At 34.6% G+C, this 27,450-nt stretch overlaps 1 protein-coding gene across 6 annotated transcripts; it reads right to left on the reverse strand.

The window, feature by feature from the left end:
* Positions 1–366: 366 nt before the first annotated feature.
* On the reverse strand, positions 367–26,142 carry LOC147840695 (NACHT, LRR and PYD domains-containing protein 3-like). Of its 6 annotated transcripts, none has more exons than XM_087284598.1 (13): positions 25,910–26,142; positions 25,641–25,713; positions 25,249–25,362; positions 24,804–24,920; positions 22,902–24,680; positions 19,838–20,011; positions 15,935–16,105; positions 14,292–14,462; positions 5,644–5,814; positions 5,146–5,316; positions 3,580–3,750; positions 1,190–1,368; positions 367–941 (listed from the first exon to the last, which is right to left on the reverse strand). In XM_087284598.1, coding segments are annotated over exons 2-13 (3,261 nt in total). In that variant the 5' UTR covers positions 25,682–25,713; positions 25,910–26,142; the 3' UTR covers positions 367–939. The 6 variants fall into 6 exon arrangements, with proteins under 6 accessions (XP_087140724.1, XP_087140725.1, XP_087140726.1 ...); XM_087284599.1 differs by having other exon boundaries at positions 25,249–25,444; positions 25,641–25,707; positions 25,870–26,142; XM_087284600.1 differs by having other exon boundaries at positions 25,249–25,444; positions 25,641–25,754; positions 25,870–26,142.
* Positions 26,143–27,450: the final 1,308 nt, after the last annotated feature.

Below are 27,450 nucleotides of genomic sequence, written 5' to 3' on the forward strand. Positions count from 1 at the left end.
CTATGTGGTTAAATAAAAATATGTAAATGTTTTTTTTTTAACTCTGATCCCTCAAAGGCACTTTATATTGATAATGACCCATCTAATGAATGAGTACTAGTATCTACTAAACAGAACTAGCGTCTAATGAAGGAGCACTAGTATATATATTTTTAAAAGCTCTAGTATCTAAAGAATAGGCAATTGTATGCAATGAATAAGTACTATTATTGAATGGAAAAGGTACTAGTATCTAAAAATAAGTACTAGTAACATGAAAATAGATTCTAGTACTGGTTATGGATTTAATGTCAAACGGCTTGACATACTCTGCTTTTGTTGTGGGCTTCAGAAATGTTTGGCATCAAGAGAAATGCACAGAAGAAATACTTGTTCAGAAAAACTATTTAAAGTAGGAAATTGTTAAACAGACACTTAATGTTGGATAAGCATGTTAAACAATTTACATTTAAATAATTACAGATCATTAATTTAAAATAATGTAGAGAATTAAATGCTCAGTGAAATGATTTATGTTCTCTTTGTCGACCTCTGCTGACACATTTCAGTCACAACATCTCTTCTGTTGATTTCTCAAGTTTATACTGAAGACAAAAATGTAATAATAAAAAAATCTTACTGTTCCAGCATAATGAACAAAGCTGTCTGTGCTGCACAACACATTTCATATTTACACAATGTCAACATGACTTACTGATTACAATAGGAGTGTTTTAGTTTTGTCATTTTCCAATCCTCTTTTCCACTATAATCAATATCAGGACGATCTGGAACAATATAATGACGTCATTTTCATTTTCCTGGTTATTGCATATAAAAACAAGCCAGTGTTGTGCAGTCAGTGTGAGTCTGTGTGTCTTCAGTGTGTGTTGATTGTGTGTCTGTGACGTTTCTCCTTATTCACCATCAGCAGATCCTGAGCAAACTAAACACTGAGAATCCTGCAATAAAACACACACACACACACACACACACACACACGCACGCACACACAGTCATACTGTGAGACATTACTGCTGTCACGTCACATCAGCAGATCCAAAAACTCAACTCAAGCAGATAAATAAGGGTTTATAAACTCCACAGTTTTAAGCACAGACTAATGAATTATTAGCCGATATTCTGCATTTACACACATGAGGCCTGTTACTGATCTCCAGCCAACTTTACAGCTTAAAAACATACTCACAAGTGTGTAATGTTTCCAGTTTATTCAGTGGGTCGTCCTTCAAATCAGAGAACAGTTTCACTGTGGATTTTGATAGTTTATTCTCAGACAGATACAGATATCTCAGGTGTTCAGGGTTTGATTTCAGAGCTGAAGCCAAAGCAGCACAACCTTCATCTGTGAGACCACAATTAATCAACCTGTAGAGAACAACGACACACTCTTCACTCTCACATCACATCAGTTTAACACTGACTCTATTAAAATATAAAGGTCTGAAATGTCACAAAACACAAAACATGATCATAAAATATCAAACATCTGATTCAGGCTGAATAAATATCTGTTCATATGTGTGATGTGTATTTTTTTGACAAACTTCTCATGTTAAATCTTCTATAATTAATTTAAATTGAAAATATAATCAGCATTCAAAAGTGCCAATTAAAGATGTAAATAATATTTAGATTAATTAAAGACACAATAAATGGATCAGAAACGACTGTAAAATATTGCATTGTTGGAAAGATTTAGTCAAACAGTTGCAGTTATTCTGAACTTTCTATTCATCAAAGGATCCTGAAAGTGAAATATATTGCAGTTTCCACTAAAATATTAAGCAGAATAAAATGTTTTAAATGTTTTCAACAATCAACTCTCAGATGATCAAAATAATATGAAGAATTCTTTATAAAACAAGTAAACAACTTTAGTCTGATGATGTTAGTGATGATAAAACACAAATCATTTGTCAGTTTAATTATTGCAGTCAGCCAATGACGATTGACTAAAAGAGCTTTCAGTCTCTGAGCTCTGAAACACAAAAGGCCTGTCTGATACTGAAGAGATTACAATCAAATCAAACCGGCTGCAATGTTGATTTGTCAATCTTGTCCACTGTAAATGTCTAGATGAGAGCTCATGGTGATTGTGTTTCTCCATCAGAAACAATAATGGATATCAGTCAAATCAGCCTGTCTGAGTCACAATCTGGACATCAACACCTCCTGTATCCTCCTGTACATTTACTGTATTATTCAGTCACAGACTGTTGGATAAAATGCCCACTGATGAATTAAAACACTCTTATGACCAGGGCTTGACATGAACTTTTTTAAACACCAGCCACAGTGGCTAGTAGTTTTCCAACATCACTAGCCACAATTTTATAGTTGGGAAAATATATTTTATTCACATGAATATGACTTTGACACGCTAAAATTACTTGATGTAGAGTTTGCGTTTTCTCCACATGCCTCCTCAATCATTTCCCTTTTTGTGTGTCGTGTATGAGCTTCAATAATCATGAGCTAATGGGTCAGGGTTTCATATATTACAATTAGTTTTTATTTCACATAATTTTCAGAGCCCAAAATGAAGGATTTACCAAATTTATCTCTGACCACACCATAAATAAACAATTATTTATTTCTTAGCCACAAATTTTAAATGTGTAAAAACAAGCTAAATATAGCTGTATACTATAGTTTTTATTTAACAAAACATATGCACTGTCATCTGTACTGGCTAAAGGTCCCAGATCACCAGTTAATACACATAAATGAGGAGTAAATGTTCCATTAAAGCAATGTTATTGTAAAAAAAATTATAATTAAACCATATTAATGCAAAAGAAAGCAGGTAAAAAACATACTGTGTGATAATGAAAGGATGATCACACACACATGGTTAATGTTAGACGCATAAATAATCTGTTCAAAGAATGGTTAAAGCGAAATCAACTGGAGCTGCTTACAATAGGCCAACTCTGGAAATCTTGAAAGCAGCAAGACTGTGGGTGCATGTTCATCACCTTTTTGTCCAGTCTATTTGAAAGAGAACCGATCGCATCAGTTGTGTTTCTAGACACAGTTGCTTCACGAAAGAAAACGGGAGCGCGCACGTGTTATAAACAGTCGTGCACATCACCACAGCTGTTAGCACAAGTGATTATCTTCTCATTCGGTATTCACCTGCTTTGCTCGCACGAAGTTGTGATCGCAATTTTGTCAGTCGTGTTGCTTCTCAATTCTAAGATCGCCTGTGCATGCATATTGGACCATCCTTATTGTCAAATCCTGCTTTTAAGAATTATTATCTGGGAAAATTATTTTCAACCAGCCAAAGTGGCTAGTGGGAGTGTCTGTCTTTCCCGCCACCACCTAAATCTACACGCATTTGGCGGGTTGGCGGGTGTTATTGTAAAGCCCTGCTTATGACTCAAAAATTCTGACCATCCCATTCCTCCTTCATCAGCAATTTATTTGTTTTTATCATTGTTTATTTCACAAAAACAGACAAAAAGAAAATAAATGTTAAAATATTGAAGAGCAGAGAAGCTGCAGAAAGAGACTCAACACTTCACATATACTTTACACTGTTTCACATGTGAGAGTCAAATATGATCTTACCTCAGTGTCTCCAGTTTACAGTGACGATCCTCCAGAACAGCATAGAGAAGAGTCACTGAATCTCCTAGTTTATTCCCAGACAGATTCAGATATCTCAGGTGTTCAGGGTTTGATCTCAGAGCTGAAGCCAAAGCAGCACAACCTTCATCTGTGAGACCACAAAAACTCAACCTGTAGAGAACAATGACACACTCTTCACTCTCTCACATCACATCAGTTTAACACAGAATCAGTTATTAAAGAGAAAGTAGAAACTAAAAGCACAACTGAACATATTGGACTGAGGTGGACTTTATTCACTACAGAATATAATATAAATATATATTTGTGTCTGTGCAATGAATGTAGTAAACTTCTTTATATTGTGTTAAATCATTTTAATAATGACTCTGTTTACACTATCAGCATTGCTGGATTGAATCTTTATCAATATGTACACAATCAGTGAAATGTTTGAGATGTTCGAGTCTCTTCAGATCCTTAAGGCTGCTTTTATCTGAGCTAAAATACTGAATTTGACTAATTTTTTTATACTGTAGTGTGCAAAAGTCTGAGGCCACTAGTATTTTCACCAAGAAAAAGGTTTAAGGTCAGTTATTTCTATTTGAAATATACATTTAATTTACATTTCCAAGCATTATTTTTTGTCATTAATTGTAAAATTACAGTGAGACTATTGTCTAGTCAGTGCTCCACACACAGATCTGATCTGATCATCATCTGTCTAGAGTGACATGAAGAAACAGAACAAACTGAGACAAACTCAATCCACAAGAATTTTGGCAACATCTCGAAGATACATTAATAAAACCTACTTGCAAAGCTCCCTTAAAGACGATGAGCAAGTGCACCAAGTGTTTTAAACGCAAAGTGTGATCACACCAAATGTTGACTTAATCTATTTAATATGAGTTCATTGATAAATAAAATGGATTTCTGCATCATTTTTGAAATCATCTTCATTTTACAGCATTTTGCACAAATGCCTAAAACTTTGACCAGTGCTGGAGCTTTGCAGGTTTTGAAGCATCTTCAAGATGTTCTTCTGGATTGAGTTCATCTCAGTTTATTTTGTTTCTTTATGTCATTCCAGACAGACTGGATGATGATCAGATCAGGGGTCTGTTCTCATATTTCGCTTAAATGACCGAAGATGATTTGAAAATTTATGAATCTTTTAATCTTGATAACTGATCTCTGGCCACTTTGGTTTTAATAATAATAATAATTATTAAATAACCCTTAAACAAATAGTTTGTTGAAAATTTCACAAAAATATTTAGAAAGCAAATGAACTTGGATAATATTTTAATATATTAATTTTTTAAATATTGAAAAGTCTTTTTGACTAGTTTTGTTTGTATTATTATTGTTTTTGTGAGAGCTGATTTTTTATTCACATTATTTGATTCTTTGTGATCAGTAAATTGTAAAAGAAAGTCAAGCAAACATTCCTCTTAATAAGTGTTGATATTCACAACTAAACACACTTATAGAAAAAACAAAAACACTTTACATCTACTTTATATTGTGTTTTATGTGTGTAAAAATCAAATATGATCTTACCCCAGTTTCTCCAGTTTACAGTGAGGATCCTCCAGTACAGCAGAGAGAAGAGTCACTGAATCTCCTAGTTTATTCCCAGACAGATCCAGATCTCTCAGGTGTTCAGGGTTTGATATCAGAGCTGAAGCCAAAGCAGCACAACCTTCATCTGTGAGACCACAAAAACTCAACCTGTAGAGAACAACGACACACTCTTTACTCTCTCACATCACATCAGTCCAGTGAATCTATTATTAAACTATAAGTACAAACTAAAAGCATAAATTAACATATCTGATGGATCATGGATCATATTTTTGACAAGTCTCTTTAAGGCTCAATATTATTAATTAATAATTAATTATTATTGATTTTTAATTTTATTTAATTTCCAAATGAAAGTGAAGCAAACATTGCTTTTTATAAAATGTCCAAACAAGATTTACATTGAAATTTCAATAACAGCAATGGACATACACTTTATATTGTGTTTCATGTGCGAGTCAAATATGATCTTACATCAGTTTCTCCAGTTTACAGCGAGGATCCACCAGTACAGCAGAGAGAAGAGTCACTGAATCTCCTAGATTATTCCAGGACAGATCCAGATCTCTCAGGTGTTCAGGGTTTGAACTCAGAGCTGAAGCCAAAGCAGCACAACCTTCATCTGTGAGATCACAATGACTTAACCTGTAGAGAACAATGACACACTCTTCACTCTCTCACATCACATCAGTTCACTGAATCTATATTAAAGTGAAAGTAAAAACTAAAAGCACAAATTAGTGTATTTGATGGATCATTAGTCTGAGGTCTAAAATGTCACAGAGAACAAAACAAACTAAATGTTTTATTCAAGCAGAATAAACATCTATTCAAGGTAAATAGGACAATAGCAAAATCACTGAAATAATGACTCTGTTAGCATTACTGAAATATGCTGTTTATATCAGTAGAAATATGAACACAATCAGTGAAAACTCAGAGATAATTGAGGTTTTTGACATCTCTTCAGCTCAATATCTCTTCAGTGTTATCTCGTCTAAACAAACAAAAAAAAAAACTTCAATATTAGGAGAAACTTCAATATTACTGCAATTTAAACTGATTTTTATTATTGTCATGTTTTACTTTGAAAAATGATATTTTCATTCATGAAGACACAATTGATTGAAAACCAACTTTACATATATATTAGAAGCATTGCTTTCATCAAATTCTGGAAAAAAATCTCTTAGTATAAAAAATGCTTTCAACATTGAAATTATAAAATGTAAAATCTTGATCCTAAACTTTTGTCTGATAGAGAATGAATTGCATCACTGATTGTGAGAAGTTTAATATGAGTTTAAATTTATTTTTTTGACGCAATCAGCAAACTGTAAAAGTCAAACAAGCTTACCTTTTTACATTTTTAAAATGTCCATCCAAGAATAAAAATCATAGATATTGAAATCGCATTTAAAGCAATACACATACAGTGCATGCAGAAAGTATTCATAGCTTCACTTTTTCAACATTTTTGTTACAGCCTTATTCCAAAATAGATTAAATCTATTTATTTTCTCAATTCTACACACAACACCCCATAATGACAATGTGAAGGTTTTTTTTTTTTTAATTGTTGCAAACTTATCAAAAATAAAAAACTTGAAAAATGACATGTACAGAAATATTCACAGCCTTTGCTCAATACTTTTGATGCACCTTTGGCAGCAATTACAGCCTTAATTATTTTTGAATATGATGCCACAAACTCGGCACACCTGTCTTTGGGAATTTTTGTCCATTCCTCTTTGCAGTACATCTCAAACTCTATCAGGTTGGATGGGAAGTGACAGTGTACAGACTTTTTTAGATCTCTCAATGGATTCAGGGATTCTGACTAGTCTTCCAGTTCCTGCTGCTGAAAAACATCCCCACAGCATGATGCTGCCATCACCATGCTTCACTGTAGGGATGCTATTAGCCTGGTGATGAGCAGTGCCTGTTTTTTTCCAAACAAAATGCCTGGCATTCACTCCAAAGAGTTCAATTTTAGTCTCATCAGACCAGAGAATTTAGTTTCTTATGGCCTGAGAGTCCTTCAAATGCCTTTTGGCAAATTCAAGTGGCTTCTGTCTGGCCACTCTACCATACAGTCCTGATTGGTGGATTGCTGCAGATGGTTGTCCTTCTGTAAGGTTCTCCTCTTTCCACAGAAGAACGCTGGAGCTCAGACAGAGTGACCATTGGGTTATTGATCACCTCCCAGACTAAGACCCTTCTCCCCCCATCACTCAGCTTAGATGGCCGGCCAGCTCTAGGAAGAGTCCTGGTGGTTTCAAACATCTTTCACTTGATAATGATAGAATGATGGAGGCCGCTGTGCTCACTGGAACTTTCAGAGCAGCAGAATTTTTTTCTGTAACCTGTATGCTCCTGTCCAATCAATGAATTTACCACAATTAAGCTGCTGAACATCTCAAGAATGATCAGTGGGTACGTGTAAATGGACTCCAATAATTAATGCATTTTATTTAATTTTTTTTTATTTATTTATTTTTTTTTTCAGAACAGTGGTACTGTTATCTCGTAGCCATATGTACAGCAGTTTTTGTTACATTCTGACAAATGCATACAGATTCTTCAAAGGAAAAATAAAAATAGAAGATAATAAAACAAATTTAGAAAGAAATACTTATTGAGTATTTTCAAGGAAAATCCAGAAAATACTCCAGAAGGAAGACCAAATGCGCCAGAACACCTCAGATCTTTGATGTAGATCAATAGTCAGTTTTTCCAGTGGTAGGAGTCTGATTACCTGAATCAGCCACATTAACTGAAGGTGTCTGCGCGAATGACCACAATAACAATATACAATTTTTGGCCAAATATATACAAAAATTCAATACACATTCTTTGTCATGATCAAGACACAGCTCCGATGTACAATTCAGAAGGTATACCTTTGGGGACAAAGCAAAAGTCTTTCCAGTTATTATTGTGAATCCTTTTGTGAATCTGTTTCCAGTATATTTTAATTTAATCACAGTCCCAAAATACATTCATCACTGTGCCAATGTCTAACTTACATTTGAAACATAGCTGGGAACAAATGGGAAATATTCTATGGAGGTGAACTAGGGTTAGATAAATCCTTTGAATACATTTATAATTTTGCTCATGAACTGAAAATGAAGTACTTTTAGGATAGATATTTGAGCAGGCAGATAGCCACTCCTCATCACTAAAACTAGACTTCAGATGATTTTTCCATATTGCCCTTAAATAATCAAAGATTGAAGGGCCAGTATTAGACAGCAATGTATATAATTCAGAGATCTTTTTTTAAGCGTACATGAAGAAAAAAGCTGCTTTTCTATTTCAGTTAAATTTAATTGTATATTACCTTCTTTTAACTGTAACTCTAAAAAGTGTTGAATTTGCAGGAATTTAAAAAAATCTTTACTGGGAAGACTAAATTCCTGTCTTAACTGCTCAAATGACTTTATTTGGCCATCATCGAGTAGGTGACCTAATTCTGACACTCTTCTTGATCTCTAAGTCAAAAGGCCAATATTCTGTATTGCAGTGGGAAAATCAGGATAAAGGGTAATAGGTGACTTGGCTTGCAGTAATATTGAAGCTTGACAACGCTAGTCAGATGTTGAATTCTTTGTATATTATGAATAAATGGTAGAGAGCATAAGAGTCCACGAGAGCATCTTGTAGGTTCAATCCCAACCCATCGTGAATCAAATCTGCAAAGAAACCAATTTAACATTTGCTTAATTTGTGCAGCCCAAAAGTATAATTGGAAATGGGGAAGTGAAACCCCACCCAATTCCTTTGATTTCATCAACAGCGAAAACTTAAGCCTGTTTTTTTGTGATTCCAAACATACCTTGAAATTGAGGAATTAATCCTCTTAAAACAAAAAGTTTATATCCAAGTAACATGGCAGATTCTGAAATTGGAAGTTTAATCTCGGAAGGATGTTCATTTTTATAACATTGATCCTGCCGAAAAAAGAATTAGGAAAAGATCGACCAATCTGATAAGTTCTGAAGAATTTTTATGATTAAAGGAGGATAATTGGCTTTAAAGAGGTCTTTCAAATTGGGAGTAATATGAATTCCCAAATACTGGAATCCAGAAAGTGCAAGATGAAAGTGTGATTTTGAAATGAATTCAGAGCGAGCATGCATATACAAAGCTTGAGATTTATCCAAATTAATCTTAAATTTTATACTCTGAAAAAGTACTATACTTTTCAATTACTTTAAGAATTACATCAGTAGAGGTGTCAGGGAGTTTAAGATGCAATAAAACACTGTCTGCATACAGAGATATAAGATGTTCCTCAGACCTATTTTAATACCATGTATGCTACTATTAGTTCTCACAGCAATAGCCAGTGGTTCAATAACCAGAGAGAATAACAGAGGTGAAAGAGGGCAGCCTTGATGACAGCCTCTGCTTATTGAAAAGCTATTAGTTAACATTCTATTAGTGTTAACCTGGACTATAGGATTAGAGTACAGGCGTTTGATTAAATCAATAAAAATTGGATCCTAACTGTATTTTATTTAAAACTGCACAAAGAAAAGGCCATTCTACACTATCAAACGCCTTTTCAGCATCTAGGGATACAATAAAAGCAGATTCCTTGGTAAAATTTAAAGGATCTAGAATATTTAGAACTCTTCGAATATTGTCTGAACCGTACCTGAATTTCACAAAACCAGTTAGGTCTGGATTAACAACATAAGGCAAAACATTTTCAAGTCGTCGAGCTAAGGATTTGGCTATAATTGTATAATGTACATTAAGTAGACTAATTGGGCGATAAGATGAACAATTTGTTGGATCTTTGTCTTTTTTTAAAAGCAGGCTGATAATTGCCACTGACCAGGATTCAGTCGTAGAGTTCATCTCAAAAAGATTATTTATCACCAGCTTAAAATAGGGCAAAGTTCAGCCCAAAACTGCTTATAAAACTCTAATGAATACCCATCTGGGCCAGGAGCTTTACTGTATGGCATTGACTGAATAGCATGCCAGATTTCATCTTCAGAAAAAGGGGCATTAAAAAGACTCCTAGCGTCATCAGAAATGCTGGAAAGTGAAATCTCCTTTAAATAATTAATCAAATCCTCATATGATCAATAATAATTGGTTGTTTAAAGATTCCTATAAAAGTCAGAAGAAGTGGTAATGTCCTGAGGATCAAAAGTCATGTTACCTGCAGATGTCTTAATTGCTTTTAAAGTTCTTTCCTTCTCTTCCTTTTTTAACTGATAGGCCAAAAGGTGACTGGGTTTATTACTGGACTCATGGTACCGCTGTTTAGTATAAAATAATAATTTCTTGATATGTTCTGTGTGGTCTAATTCAAGTTTAGCTTTAGCATTATTGAATAATATCCAATTATCTTGATTAGGCAAATGTTTGTTGTTTGTCTAGGTGAGGTACTTTTTCTTTTAATTCTTCCTTTTTTGTATCTTTAGCTTTTTGCTTAAAGCAGCGTAAGCAATAAGATGACTTGGCTGCATCCCATTTTATTGGAGGTGAAACTGGGGAGTTCTGATTGTTTTGCCAATACTAAATAATTTTCTGTCTAATAAAAGAGCAAAAGCCAGTATTACTTAAAGAGCTATTGAATTTCCAATAATTAGATTTTTGAATAGGTATACTATATCAATGACTAAATAAACCGGGCCATTATCAGACAGCACAATAGGGCCAATTTGACAAGAACTCACATAGTGTATACAATCGGAGGGTATGAAAAAATAATCTAATCATGAATATGATTTATGGGGTTGAGAATAAAAAGTATAAACTCTGTTTTTAGGATGCAGCTCCCTCCAAATATCCACTAATCTGATATCTTTACAAGTGTTACGTAATATATGTGATGATTTGCAACTCATTGAAAACTGAGGTGAGGATTTATTCAAATTTCCATCAAGTATGCAATTAAAATCACCTCCAAAGTTTTTGCAGAGCTGATTGAGCTTTAGAATGACGTGAGAAATAAAATTAGGGCAGTCCACATTTGGGGCATATACATTGACAACAGTAACGAGTTTTCCAAGAATTAGACCAGAAATTAACACAAATCTTCCTTCAGAATCATGCTCGACATGTTCAGAGATGAACAGAATAATTTTATGAATAAGAATTGCGGTTCCCTCTACTATTTGACGTGAAAGAGGACAAGTATATCTGGCCGACCCAATCTCTTTTTAGCTTCAAATGTTCCTTATCTGACAAATGTGTTTCCTGTAATAATGCTATAGATACACCTTCTTTCTTGAGAAATGTTAGAATTTTCTTTCTTTTAATTAGATGGCCTATGCCTTTCACGTTCCATGTTACTAATTTAAGAGAATTAAGCAAATTAAAAAATTCAACAAAAAGTCATATGAATGATAGTATGCATTAAAAGAAATAACAATTGTACAAGATACCAAATGCAAACAAGAGAGTACCACAAATAAAACTCAAAATAACCCTATAAAACCCTCCCCCAAAGACCCCATCCCCAACTGATGAGGCACAGATAATATCAAAAAGTCACAAAACCAAACAAGGAACTTTGAAAAAATGATCAATAGCATAACTGAAACCACCAAGTTACAGCTCTGTCATAATCCGCTCCACTGTCATCTCTAATATAAATAATTATCACTAATGTGTGACACCATTGGAGAAAATCTAAATAAATAAAACAATTAAAATAAACATGAACAATGACTTATACTGTATAGCAACCACAAACAAAATATATTAAACATTATAACCCTCTGTGGCTGGCGGCAGCATTCTAAACAGGGCTTTACATTCACTTTTTTAATCACCGGCCACTGTGGCTAGTAGTTTTTCAATGTTACTAGCCACTCTGCATTTTCACTAGCCATAATTTTGTTGTTGGGAAAACATATTTTATATGCATAAATTTGACTTTGACATGCTAAAATTACTTGATTTAAATTTTGTGTTATGTACACATGCGTCCTCATTCATTTCACTTTCTGTGTGTCGAGTATGAGCTTGTTTAATGAGCATGAGCAAATGGGTTGTGGTTTCATAGAGTTATATTGCAATTAGTTTTTATTTCACATGACTTTTCAGAGCTCAAAGATAAGGATTTATCAAATTTATCTCTATAACCACACTAAACAATAATTATTTCTTAGCCATGAATTTTAAATATGTCAAAACAATCAAAATATAGCTGTATACTATACTTTTTATTAAAAAAAAAAACATTTCTAAAAAAAAGAAAAGAAAGAAAAGCAATTGACTTTAAAAAAACAACTATTGTCATGTATCAAAAATATGCACATTATCTGTCCTGGCTAAAGATCTCTCAGATCACCAGTTAACTGCACATAAATGGAGAGTTAATCTGCCATTAAAGCAATGTCGTAAAAAAAAAAAAAAAGATCATTAAACCATTTTAACAAACATAAACGCAAATAAAACCATAGGCAAATAAAATCAGGTGAAAAACCACACCGTGTGTGATAATGAAAGGATGATCACATGCAAGGTTAACTTTAGGCCAATTAATAATCTGTTTAAAGTGAAAGCAACTGGTGCTGCTTACAAAAAGACACATTCTGAGCGCTTGAAAGCAGCAGGACTGTGAGTGCATGTTCATCACTTTTTGTCTGTTTGTAAGAGAACCGATCATAGTTGCGTTTCCAGACCCTGTTTGAGACACGGTTGCCTCACGAAAGGAAACAGGAGCGCGCATGCGTTTAAAGAAGTCGCGCGCATCACATCAGCTGTTAGCGCGAGTGATGATCATCCTCTCATTCGGTATTCACTTGCTTTCTTCTGCTCGCGTGATCACAATTGTTCTACTTCTCGATTGTAAGATCGCATTTGCACACATATTGGGTTAACCTTATATTGTCGAACCCTGCTTTTAGGAAAACTACAATTTAAAAATTATTTTTAACCAGCCAAATTGGCTAGTGGGAGTGACTGTCTAACCCGCCAAAGCTGAAATCTACCCGCATTTGGCGGGTGTTAATGTAAAGCCCTGATTCTAAATATTACGTTACCTTAGAAATTATACTACATAACGTTACTTGTCCATTGGAATCACTAGAATGTTCCACCGAAAGTCAGAGTATATTTTTCAGCCAGAAAATAAATTTAGCTGTCCTGTCGTTAAACAGGCGAATCTTTCCATTATGTAGACATCTGAGCGTGCCTGGATAAGCAAATCCACTATATAAACCACAGGCGGCAAAGGCTTTCCCCACAGTCCCGAACTCACGGCACTTCTGCAGCAGGCCAGCTGACAGATCAGAGAATCGAAGCTCCGAGCCATTATGAGTGATCGTCTTCTTCATGGCATTTTTAAAGATTGCTTCTTTATCAGGGAACCTCAGAAATTGAAATAAGATGCTTCCCGGAGCTGAGTTCAGTTGGCAGATGCAAAAGTGAGAGTTCTATGGGCTCTTTCAATGTCTAGAGCAGGGGAACCCACCAGCAGGTCTAACCATTTTGGTATCATATCTTGAAGATAGGATAAAAGTAGAACGCATTGCAACGAAAATAGGAAAATCCTTGTCAGATGGTGTGTCTGACATATTAATAGACTGTTCAACATAATGAAACAAGAATTTGGAGAAAAAAAGTTTGTGATTTAATTACTAAGTCGAGCGGAGCAAAGAATTCAAGCAGCTATTTCACTCCGGGCCACGTGACCGTCCCTTTAATGCGATTAAGACAATACTCTGATTAGTAAGTTTTTTTTTTTTTATCAGATTGAGGTCAGTCGAACTAAAGAGAAATCAAATTAAGATACATGTGGAGTATGCTGATTTTAGCCTCATTATTGAACTAGTGACATGTAAACACCTTAATCAAACTATTACAGTCATGTAGGACTTTTTGCCGCGTTTTGTGAGTCATTGGAAACAGAATGTACCTGAGCTCAATTTAGAGCTTTTATTGAAAAATAAACTTCCATCACTTTCAAAAAATCTTTTCGCATTGTCATTATAGGGTATTGTGTGTAGAATTGAGAAAATAAATTAATTTAATATATTTTGCAATAAGGCTATAACATAAATGTGAAAAAGTGAAGCGCTATGAATACTTTCTGGATGCACTTTACTTTATATTGTGTTTCACATGCGAGTCAAATATGATCTTACCACAGTTTCTCCAGTTTACAGCGAGGATCCTCCAGTACAGCAGAGAGAAGAGTCACTGAATCTCCTAGATTATTCCTAGACAGATCCAGATCTCTCAGGTGTTCAGGGTTTGATCTCAGAGCTGAAGCCAAAGCAGCACAACCTTCATCTGTGAGACCACAATTATACAACCTGTAGAGAACAACGACACACTCTTCACTCTCACATCACATGAGTTCAGTGAATCTATTATTAAAGTTTAAGTAACGCATAAATTAACATTTGATGGATCATTAGTCTGAGGTCTAAAATGTCACAGAGAACAAAACATAGGTAGAAAGTTTATCCTGCTTAAATAAAACATCTATTCAGTGTAAATGATAAGATAACAGCAAAACAGTTAAATAATGATGCTGTTCTCACTGTTAACATTGCTGAATTGTGCTGTGCTATCAGTAGCAATATGCACACAATCAGTGAAAACTGAGATAAACAAAACTTCAGTATCATGAAATATTTTTACAATTTAAACATTATTTATTTTCTTTTTCAAAATTTTTATTCATGAAGACATTTATTGATTAAAACCAACTGTAATATATAAATATTATATTTTGTTTTTTTAAATAAATCCTGTGATATTGAGCTTTATTCATCAAAAATCCTGAAAAGTAAAAATATTTATATATTTGTTTAAAAACAAAAGTTGCTTTAAACATTTACATTAATAAAAAAAATAAAATGGGGAAAATCTTCATGATCCTTATATTTGACTGATTGTGAATGAGTTGTTTATATAAAAAACACACATTGTTTGATTGTACGCAATCAGCAAATTGCGAAAGAAAGCCAAACAAACATCCCCTCTACTATTTTTTTTTAACTTCATTTTAGTTTTTTTATATATACACAAACACAGAACAAGAACAAACACTGGCTTGAACTGTAGACATACAAAAGACAATATAAAGAAAACAAAAAAGAAAAGAGACAAAACAAACAAAAAATACATCACAGTCATAAAACATATAATCAACTAGAGAGGGTATATAACTTTAAACCTCAGAGGGGTCACTAGGTTACTTCTGAGATATAGATTTGTGAGATAAATCAAGAAATTGACCCCAGTAGCCAAAACTTTTCTTATAAAGCTAGTCCTTAAAAAACTGCTGAATAATCTGATCTCACATCAAAAATTCAGTTCTGGAATGAGGGGGCAAAGGTGATTTCCAATTGTTAAGGACTAGTCTTTAGCCACCACTTTGCCTTGCATTAAAGACTCCTGCATTGTTTGAGGGAGAGAAGATGTATTTTGTGAGAAGCCAAAGATGGCAAGTTCAGCATCTGGTAGAAAAGGTTTGCTATAAGCCTTTGAGTACTAGTCAAATACGTTTGTCGAAAATCTATTAAGACACAGAGCCAAAAGGCGTGAGCAACCGTGTCCCCTGCTGTCTTGCATCATCACACATTGGTGAGACAGAAGGAAAGATTTTATGTAGCTTGGCTTTAGTGTAGTGTAGATGATGTATGACCTTGAATTGAATCAGTTAATGTCTGCTGTTGTCTGAACATTCCTTCTACTTTCTTATAAAATGTCCAACCAAGAACATTTCAATTAAAGAAATTTACACTGTTTCACATGTGAGAGTCAAATATGATCTTACCACAGTGTCTCCAGTTTACAGTGAGGATCCTCCAGTAGAGCAGAGAGAAGAGTCACTGAATCTCCTAGTTTATTCCCAGACAGATACAGTTCTCTCAGGTGTTCAGGGTTTGATCTCAGAGCTGAAGCCAAAGCAGCACAACCTTCATCTGTGAGATCACAATAACTCAACCTGTAGAGAACAACGACACATTTCATTATCATTTTAATAATGACACTGTTTACACCAAAGTTCTCAAACTCCATTGCTGGAGAGCCACAGCTCTGCACAGTTTTCCAACCCTAATCAAACACAGCTGATCCAACTAATCGAGGTGCTCAATGCTACTACAGAATATTAAGCAGGTGTGAGTTGGAGATAGTTTGAGCTAAACTATGCAGAGCTGTGGCCCTTCGGAGTTTGAGACCATTGATTTACACTATTAGCATTGCTGAATTTGATTTGTTTGAATTTGATGTGAGATAATTATGATGTTTTTTGTTTTGTTTTTAAAAGAAGTCTCTTCAGCTCCTCAAGACTGCTTATCTGAGCAAAATTCTGAAATTGACCAAGTTTTTTTCTGTACAGTAGGTCTACTGTGCAAAAGTCTTAGGTTACTAGTATTCTCACTAAAAAAGGTTTAAAGTCAGTTATTTCTGTATTTTCTGTAGGATGTCGGTTTGAAATATTAATTTACATTTCCAAACATTTATTTCTGTCATTAATAGTAGTTCTAGAGTGAGATTATTGTGTGCCAACAGCCAGTGCTCCACACAGAGATCAGATCTGATCATCATCTGTCTGGAATGACATGAAGAAACCGAACAAACTTCGAGATGTTGCCAGAGTTCTTCTGGATTGAGTTTGTCTCATTTTGTTTTGTTTCTTCATGTCATTGCAGACAGATCTCTGTGTGGAGCACTGGCCATTCTCAAACTCCTTGTGCAGACAATATTCTCACTCAACAATTACAATTAATGGCAGAAATAATGCTTGAATTAATGTACATTTATATTTTAAACTGTCATGCTACTGAATATTATAAAAATCATTGACTTTAAACCTTTTTCTTGGTGAAAATACTAATGGCTTCAGACTTTTGCACACTACTGTATATACTGTGTTTATATTGTTCCTACATAATCCTTAAACTAAAAATGTAGTAAAAATTCACAATTATTTAGAAAACAAATTAACATTGCTGAAATGTGCTGTGCTACAAGTTATAATATGCACACAATCAGTGAAAACTTTGAGATAAACAAAACTTTAATATTGTAAAATATATTTGCAATTTAAACATGTATTTTTTTTCAAAATGTTTTCTTTCATGAAAACATCATTTAAAAAAAATAAATACTGTGATTTTGAACTTTTTATTTAAAAAAAAAAATCCTGAAAAGTTTCAACATTGACATTAATTAAAAAAAAAATAAAGATGGAAAATCTTCATGATCCTTATATTTGACTGAGTGTGAAGGTGAGTTTATTAATAAAGAAAAAATCTAATTATTCTAATTATAAATAATTATTCTATTCAGTCAGCAAATTCCAGAAGAAAGCCAAGTGAACATTCTTTCTACTTTGTTTCATTAAATGTCCAAACAAGAAAAAAAAAACATAGACATTGAAATTTCAATTAAAGCAATACACATATATACATTAGCGTATGTCGTGTGATTTAAAATCCCATCCCACTTTTACTTAGTGGAACTAATTAAGACGGAGCTGTTTGTGTGGGTAACCATAAAAATGGAGCGAGCTTTGTAATGACCGCTTAGTGTTTGATGAGGGGATTGATGCTTGTGGGGGGTTCACAGACAGTATCAGGAGAGGATGCTTTTAGTGCATGTGATAATACATTACATAGGATTGCGCGATGGCGAACTGTCGCCTCACAGCAAGAAGGTTGCTGGTTCGAGCCTCGACTGGGTTCTCCCCATGTTGGCGTGGGTTTCCTCCAGGTGCTCCTGTTTCCCCCACAGTCCAAACACATGCAATACAGGTGAACTGAGTAGGCTAAATTGTCCCTCTTGTATGTGTGTGAAAGTGAGTGTATGGATGTTTCCCAGTGCTGGGTAGCAGCTGGTAGGGCATCCACTGCGTAAAACATATGCTGGATAAATTGGTGGTTCATCCCACTGTGGCAACCCCAGATTAATAAAGGGACTAAGCCGAAAAGAAATGAATGAATGAATATGCATAGAAGATGTTGACATATGTTTAATATCTCTGCCTCTGCTGATTTCACTTTTGCACACATTACATACAGTGTAACTGTTTTACCTGCTGCACCACTGACATGAACATTTTTTTTGAGGACCAAGAAATGGCTCAGCAGCAGTCTCACTCTTTTTCTATTTGGGTGCCCAAATGTATTTGAGGAGTTTCAAGTTAATAAATGACGGGAAGCTATGCTAAGGTTAACTAGCCTATAGTATATATCTTGCGGTCTGCAAAAGACAGTAATGTAGACAAACCATATAACTCCCATAAGTGCATACTATTCGACACAACTGCACAAGCATCGTTTTAACCTTTATAAACGAACGTTAACGTTACTCTGTCAACAGTCTATTGTCTAAATTACTGCGCTAACAGAGCTAACGTTGCGTAAACAGAGAGCACCCGATTGCAAACTTCAAAAATGCAGCGTAATGGAAAATCCCGAACAAACTCCGCTTCAACTACGCTACAAGTTCATAAACTGCCTCTGGAACCCAATTAAGGTACAAAAATCTATTTAACAAAAATTGTGATACAGTGAAGTATTTTTTCTGTCTGTTTCTGTGTGGAGAAGCCTATGCCAGACCTTTTACCTCCACCCGCCCTCCGACTCCTGAGCGTCTCTCTCACTCACTCACTCACTCACGCGGGCATGCACTGCGGTCTCATGAGGAAACGCTGCTTTTTGATTATGTTTTTCTTGCTCCCAAATACAAATAATTTTTCAAGTATTTTTTCGAAATAAGTATTCGTAAAAACACGCTATTCATGCCTTGCCTTTTCTATTTTTTTTTTTTGGGGGGGGGGGGGGGGGGGGGGTTGGGGTGGCGGGTGACTTTTTGGAGGGGTTTTCAGCAAAGGCTGTGAATAATTTTGTTTGTATCCTATAATTTTAATAAAATTTAATTTTTAATTAAATTTAAAATCTTTTTTCACATTGTCATTGTGGGGTATTGTGTGTAGAATTTTGAGGAAATAAATTAATTTAATCCATTTTGAAATAAGGCTGTAACATAAAAAAGTGGAAAAAGTGAAGCGCTGAATAGTTTCTGGATGCACTGTATGTGTATGAGTGAGGATTAGAGTAAAACACTTTCATGTTTAACTCCAAAGTGAAAGAAATATTTTTTTTCTTATGTCAGTACGTGAATGATGATGTTTTTGTTTGTTTGTTTTGGGAAAAATATAATAAAAAATACTACTTTAAAAATTGTAAAAAGTCTTAAGGTGAAAACAGGTTCCTGTCAGCTGATTCAAAAAACGTGTTTGCTTGAAGTATTTGCATTTGATTTTAAAACTTAATATTTATTTTCTAATATACATTTACTCTGACATATTTTTTTTCTTTTTAATAAGGACTATTATTTCAACCCAGAAAAGATAAAAGTTCATAAATGTTTTTGATTCTTGTATTTCTTTTTAATTTCTATATTTTATTGTGTACTGATTTATTATATTTCAATGTCGAGGCTCTTTGTCAATTCAACAAATGTATTAAGCTTTAAATAAAACTTAAGTTTATAAACATTTTTTCCTTAAATCATTTATGTACTACGATATATAAATATATAAAACCATCACACACCCAGTTCATGCTTCACTGTGATTTATGAGAACTATCTGAATGTGTTCACTGATTCTATTTTAAAAGTATTTTTTTTTAATATGTTGTCCTAATATGTATGATGATGATCTTACCTCAGTGTCTTCAGTTTACAGTGAGGATCTTCCAATACAGCAGAGAGGAGCTTCATGCCTGAATCTTTTAGTTTTTTATCCCAGAAATCCAGATCCCTCAAGTGTTCAGGGTTTGATCTCAGAACTGAAGTCAGAGCATCACTGTCTTTATCACTGAGGCCACAATCCCTTAAACTGTAGAGAGATGAAGACATACTTGTTAAACACCCAGAATAATAATAATAAAACAACAGAAATAATAAAATAATAAGACAACAATGGCAAATAAAAAAAGAGGGAAAAAAAGTCCCTGATGACCTTCCTTTACAGGAAGGTCGATCTCCAGGAACAGGGTTGAGGACTGTTTTAAAACATCCGGCCACAAGACACATAAAACTATGCAGTGTTGATTATTCAATATCTGTACCTGAATAGTAAATCCCTGTAAACTATAATTCACTTTTTTTCTTTGCTATATTTTATTTATCTATGCTTCTAATTTATTTGATATATATTATTAGAGATTCACTCCCATACAAAATCCCGCCAATCAATCCAAATAAACTTGTTAAATCATGGTGAAATTGTATTCCCATCACAATATATATCACAGAAAATACAAAATACTGTAATGTCAGCTTTTTCCAAATATCCCGCAGCCCTAATTCAGGTATACAGATATTTGTTAAACTAATTTCCATGTCTTTTCCAAAACTTTATGCGTTTTTCTGATTGTCAAAACTTTTCCAGGGCTGAAAAATGCCAAGTCATAACTCCATGACTTTTCCAGGTTTTCCATGACCGTATGATCCCTGTAACATTAATTAACCACTAATCCACTGATTCTGCTATGGCTGAATAACCACTGAGAGCGATACAGCCACCAATATATGCAGCTCTACACAATACTCAAATATTTAATACTTTGTCCATTGCCGGCATGAAAAAAAAATTTTGTTAAACTTGATCAGTGACTTTAATTAGCAAGAATAAAATTTGACAAATGACACCCAATATATTTACGACATATAACACTTCTCAACTAATGCTAATATTATTATTGGTCTTGCTTTTGTTATATGTATTGATTTTGGTGTTGCACTTTACAACTTTTGCTCTGTCCAACTGACACTTTCAATCCAAAAATGCAAATTAACTTTACAGTATGTATAAAACTGGAATATCGCATCAAAGACAAATAAACCAACTTTTCCATCCAACAAGTCAACGAGAACAAAGTTTGTGATTAACTGGTGCCAAATATTAATAGTAAAACATCAATTAACAGGAAAATGAATTTGCTGCAGTAGCAGAATTGCTGCAGAAGCTGCGTGAATCTTTTCTGTGTTGACACGCAATGAATAAGTGGTGCATTTGAAGGCGTGAGACACAGACACTCTTGTTACGTTTAGAGACGTATAGTTTAAAGCTATTTTGTTTATATTGTGTCAAATGTCTTTATCCCTGTTCTTCTTTTGTTGCCTTGACTGCTCCCCTCTTGAGTCTCGAGCAGGTTGCTGGTTGCGTCCCACAGCTGTGTTCACTTACCATGGAGACGTCAGAAGGGATAAAAACACAGGCCAAACACTTGGATGTTGAGGAAGGAGCTAGAGAGAAACCTTTCTCCAGAGCACTAGCTGGGCTTCAGTTAAATTAAACCTGTTGAGAACTGTTGAACTGTTGTGATTTAAAATCTGACTTGTGGATGATTGGTACTTGTTCTCTGTTGTGGCTAAGAGCAGAGCTATGACCAAAACAGCACTTCAGATGCTTTATAGTGTGCTCAGCCTGCTGGTTTGTCCATTCACACATCTTTATCATCACATGATCTTTCGCAACAAAATCACATGACTTTTTTAATGCACATGCTGGAATTTGTTCAGTTAAAGTGTTTCCATCGTAGCTTATAAGTTGAATAAAAAGTGTATCTTACTCATTAACTATTTTTTTATGTGCATATCCAAAATGTGCATATAACAGATGGATGGAATCATAGCTGTTGATCCAACTTGGGTAAACTGTTAATGTTGAAATATTTGCTTATCATTTCAGATTTTTGGTTTACATCCAAAACAGAGCACACACACATTAACAAATCCATATTAAGGGTTTAATCTCATTTGTAACCTGTTTGTTTAAAGTGTCAGTCCAGCTTGTTATTTGCCTTATCATCTCCTTATCATCATTCCCATCTAAAAACAACTGAACAATAGAAAAAAAATCTGCTATGGATACTTTGTTGTTAAGCATTACTTTGCTACAGCAATCCACATGTAAAACATTTTAAAATGATTTTTGGGGGCTAATTTCAAAATCAAACACCATCAAACTGCCCAAACTACTTTACAAATTGTCATAAAAAATATGATTCATATTCCTGAAAAATACACAGAAATAGCAGGCACCTTCATACAGTCACCACTGCAAAGTGAATGTAAACTAGTGGTCATATCTGGTACTGCGACCAAACAAAACTTGACTGAAAGCTCATTTTTTGAGATATCAACTTCAAATTTGGAATATAATTTGCTCAGATATTTAGCTTTCATTTTGTCAAATTAAGATTAAAACTAATTTTCTAAAAAAAATAAAATAACAAACTTTTGCATTTACTAAAATAAACATTTACTGTTTTATTATTTTCATAAACTTGCTGTAAAGGCACGTAATATCTGTTACATTTACCTTTTTTAATGTATTTTCACTATAGCTACAATCTGAAAGTGTCTTCTTTAAACAAGATCAAGCTTAAATCTGTATCAAAGCATTAAAGATTGGTGATCATTTATGTTTAGACTAGGACTTGATTGCAATATAGTGAAGTGAACTTAAGTGTCCCACTATCTGCCCGATGACAGAGGTAAAATGAAGAGGTAAACAATGTTTCTCGAATAAGCATAATAATTACAATTTTTATATTATAAGACTTTTATATAATTATTAAATATAATAATTAAAATCTTAAACTTGTCAAATCGTGTTACCACTAGGTTTCCATGTTGCTTTAGTAACTGATATGAATTTTCTAAGAGATTTACATTTAATGAGCTTTAACAGTGACGTGTTTGTTGTTAATGATACTTACTGAACTTTGATCACTGGCAGCAGCTTCTGAATGATCTTCAGTTTCTCAGCTTTGTTGCTTTCTCCAACAAACTCATTAATATCAAACTTATCCAGTTTATTTTCTGATGTCAACAACACAAAAACTACAGCTGACCACTGAGATGAAGAGAGCTCTGACTGCTTTATTTTTCCAGATTTCAGATACTGCTGTATTTCCTCCACTAGTGAATGATCACCCAGTTCATTCAGACAGTGAAACAGATTGAGGGATTTCTCTGGAGAGTCGATGGTCCTGATCTTCATCTTGATGTACTCGACTGTTTTATTATTCTGGATTGATCTGCTTTTCAGGTTTATTAGTCCTTGTAGGAGAATCTGATGAGACTCCAATGACAGACCCAGAAGAAATTGCAGGAAAAGATCCAGATGTCCATTTTTACTCTGTAGAGCCTCATTTACAGCTCTCTGATGCAGCTCAGATAAGGGATCATATTTGAACATGAATTTAACTTTTGACAACAAACTGTGATTGTTGATTTGCTCAAACTCATTTCTGTAGTTGTTTATACAGGAGAGGTGCACATATAGAGCCGCTAGATGTTCCTGAATGCTCAGATGAACAAAGCTGAAGACTTTCCCCTGATACAAGCCAAACTCCTCTCTGAAGATCTGAGTGCACAATCCTGAGTAAACTGAAGCTTCTGCCACATCAATGCCACACTCTCTCAGGTCTTCCTCATAGAAGATTATATTGCCTTTCATGAGCTGCTGAAAAGCCACTTTCCCCAGTTTGAGGATCATGTCTTCATCTGTCAGCTTCTCCTCATAGTCCTTCTGATGTTTGATATTGGTCTGCAAGATCAGGAAGTGTGTGTACATCTGAGTGAGAGTCTTGGGAATCTCTGTAGTCTCTGCTTCACTCAACATCTTCTCCAGAACAGTGGCTGAGATCCAGCAGAACACTGGGATGTGGCACATGATGTAGAGGCTCCTGGAGGACTTCAGGTGTGAGATGATTGTATTGGCCAGACTCTGATCACTGATTCTCTTGCTGAAGTATTCCTCCTTCTGAGGGTCATTGAAGCCTCGTACCTCTGTCACTCGATGGACACACTCAGAGGGGACGAGATCTGCTGCTGCTGGTCTGGAGGTGATCCAGATGAGAGCAGAGGGAAGCAGATTCCCCACAATCAGGTTCATCAGCAGCACGTCCACTGATGATGTTTTGGTCACATCCCTAAGAGTCTTATTCCTTTTGAAATTTAAGGGAAGACGACACTCGTCCAGACCATCAAAGATGAACAGCACTTTATATTTGTCACTGGATATTTCCATTTCTTTAGTTTGAGGGAAAAAGAGCTGAAGAAGATCTGACAGACTGAGTGTTTTGTCCTTCATCAGATTGATCTCTCTGAAAGGAAGTGGAAATATGAGCTGGACGTTCTGATTCTCCTTCTCTTCAGCCCAGTCCAGGATGAACTTCTGCACAGAGACTGTTTTTCCGATGCCAGCGACTCCCTTCGTCAGCACAGTTCTGATGGCTTTGTCTTGTCCAGGTAAAGGTGTAAAGATGTCTCTGCATTTGATCGCTGTGTCCTCTGTTGTTGATCTCCTGGATTGTGTCTCAATCTGTCTCACCTCATGCTCATGACTGATCTCTCCACTCTCACTCTCTGTGATGTAGAGCTCTGTGTAGATCTCATTCAGGAGTGTTGGGTGTCCCTGCGCCGCTGTTCCCTCATACAGACACTCAAACTTCTTCAGCAGATTTGATCTAAATGTGTTGAGGGCTTTATGGCTGTAAAATTGTAAAAATCCATTATTACAGTTAATAATAAAAAAGCATTTTCTGTATCATCATCATCATCATCATCATCATCATCATCATCATCATCATGTAACCTTCACATAATTGTTTTACCTGAGATCAGTCTCTGTGTCTCCATTCCTAACATGTAACGGCTGATCCACAGATTTATCATAGCTCCTCATAGACACACAACTGGGCTCTGATTCTGAGCTTTTCTGATGAACTGAACTAAAACAAACAGAAATTAAGGTTTAATTCTCACAATATCATATTCCACAATTTACTGCACATATTAATGTATCTGTAAAACCCACTTACAGTAAGAACAATTTATGCTCATTAAAGTTACAATGTTCATACAGAAACTGTGAAGTTGAAATAACTGCTTTCATGTGTCGTCCCTCTGTATGAGCAACACTATATTTATATAGACATTATTGAAAAGATAAAAAATAACCACAATAGTCAACATTTTTCATGTCTTGCATGAATTACTTCTGATACTATTCTGAAAAAATAAAAAAGCCGTACTCCTATTAAATATTAAATAATATACCTGTGATCAGGCAGTGTGTCTTCAGTCTTAAAATGAATTGGATGATCCATAGACCCGTCACTCCTCATAGAGACACAGCTGGGCTCTGGATCTGATCTCTTCTTTTGAACATATCTATAGCATATTAAAACGTTGATTATGTTTATCACTGTAATATAGGCTAATATCTAACAGAAGATAATATAAAGATACTTTTCTTTAAAACACATCAGTAGTTTGTTCTTATTTTTCAAAAATAGATTTAAACTTTAATATAAGGTCTCACAGAAGTTTGTTTTAAGTGTTTTTAGTAGCCTATATTAGTAGTTTGTTCTTATTTTTCCAACAAGAGCTTTAATCATCTTGCCATATTCTGTTTTTTAATGGTTTAATGAAGTGTTTACTCAAAATACCTGTCTGCTGGAGAATCTGTGGATGTTTCGGGGTTAGCCATGTTGAAAAATCATGTGATCTACAATTCTGACCCTGCATGGAAAATACAAACATAAAACTCAACAGAACATATCCTGATAGTCAAAGAATAATGAAACTCTGCTTTCACACAAATAAATGTCGATGTCAAAAATGATCAAAAGTCCTAATACATTAGTCATAAAGCGAAAACATAAAGGCGGAAATTACCTGTAGATCTCAGGTAATCTTTCGAGACCCAAGCACTCACCTTGATCAAGAACACACAGATTCATAAATCTTCATTTTCTTTCAAATAGGCTAATTAAATCTAAATTCATTATAAATGTATCAAAACTAGTTAAAATGTCGAACACCAACAGCGAACTTTTGCTTTCGCTTTGTGAAGCAAGTGATGGTTGCGTCACGTTACTTCTTCTTATAATTTTACGGCGGTTGGCATCCAGCGTTTTGGTGCATTACCGCCACCTTCAGCTCCGGAGTGTGGACCAGCGGTTAGGTTTACAGACTAATCATTCCACCCACTTCCCTCTTTCCCACCCCTTCTCATACACACACATACATACTTACATACACACCTCTCCCCTACTCCTATGTTATAATAATAAACACAATACTCTCATACTACTATTTACACTAATAATAATAATAATAATAATAATAATAATAATAATAATAATAACCACCACATTGCTCTTACCCCTACTTTTACTTCCACTACTTGGTTATATTTAACTATATTCCCTTTACCCTATAACTTAAATTATTTATTTTATATCCTATCATAAACACCTGTTTCTCTCAGATACTTTATAAGGATTCTGGTCTGAATCCTGCATCACGTTACGAAACCTACGTAAAGCTTTATTTACGTCGACGGTGTTTGGATTTAGCTGGGCAGACTTACAGTGATTGTTCACTAGTCTAAAGTAAATGACACATTTTGTGACGATGAGATGTTTTTGTTTCGTGTATTATTAATTTAATATATTTTTCAGATTCCTACAATACTTTAATTGCCCCTTTCCACAACTTTATCAATGTTTAAGGTGCCCTTTTTATCAAAAACAGCCACAGCAAAACACAAAAGCACCATACACTGTAAAATATCTGTTGATGAACAGTTTCCGTATTTCTTGATTCACACGGGATCTCCGTTTATTTACGGTCGGTTGTGAATTGCATTATGGGACCTTGCTCTCTGCTCTGTCTACTTTTAATGTTGAAAATTCAATTGTGAGTATTGTCAACGTGGCTGTTATTAATATTTCATAAAAATTCACATTTTTCTCTCTAATATTTCATAGTTAAAAGAAGAAAGATTAAGGTCCCGTAATGCAATTCAAAAGCATAAAAATTAGAAAAACAAAAATCGCAAAATACAGAAAACTGCTGATTTAGATATTTTTTGTGTATTTGAAAAAAAAAAATGAAACCATTGTGTGTGAAATCATTTTCACAATAAGATGGCATAAGATACAACTTAATTTACCCATTGGTGACTCAGGTGTTCAGATTTCTTAAACCTCAGACTGAATTCCTTCATAGTGTTTATGTTAAGACAGGTGAAGATCAGCAAAACTGAAAGAGCAGAGGAGTTTCACTATATTAAACAATTATTCAGGTCTAGATCCACCTTTTGACAAAAATCAGACAGACAGACAGACACTGCTACCGTCAGACACCAAGTGATGCTCCAGCACTGATCATGTATTTAATCACATGTAAATTCAGCCTTTTTAAATAAGATCATGTTTTACTTGAAAAATAACAAGAATAATGCACACGTGT

The sequence above is a fragment of the Danio rerio genome, chromosome 15 (assembly GCF_052040795.2).
Source record: "Danio rerio strain M-AB ecotype USA chromosome 15, GRCz13ab, whole genome shotgun sequence".
Taxonomy (NCBI): domain Eukaryota; kingdom Metazoa; phylum Chordata; class Actinopteri; order Cypriniformes; family Danionidae; genus Danio; species Danio rerio.

Bases quoted from the DNA above. Each gene is read 5' to 3' on its own strand.
- LOC147840695 (XM_087284598.1), bottom strand. From the start codon at position 25,681: ATGGCTAACCCCGAAACATCCACAGATTCTCCAGCAGACAG. The intron at 24,681-24,803 runs GTAAAACAATTA...ACAATTTTACAG, and splicing joins GACACAGAGACTGATCTCAG to CCATAAAGCCCTCAACACAT. The intron at 3,751-5,145 runs GTAAGATCATAT...TGTTCTCTACAG, and splicing joins TGTAAACTGGAGAAACTGGG to GTTGAGTTTTTGTGGTCTCA.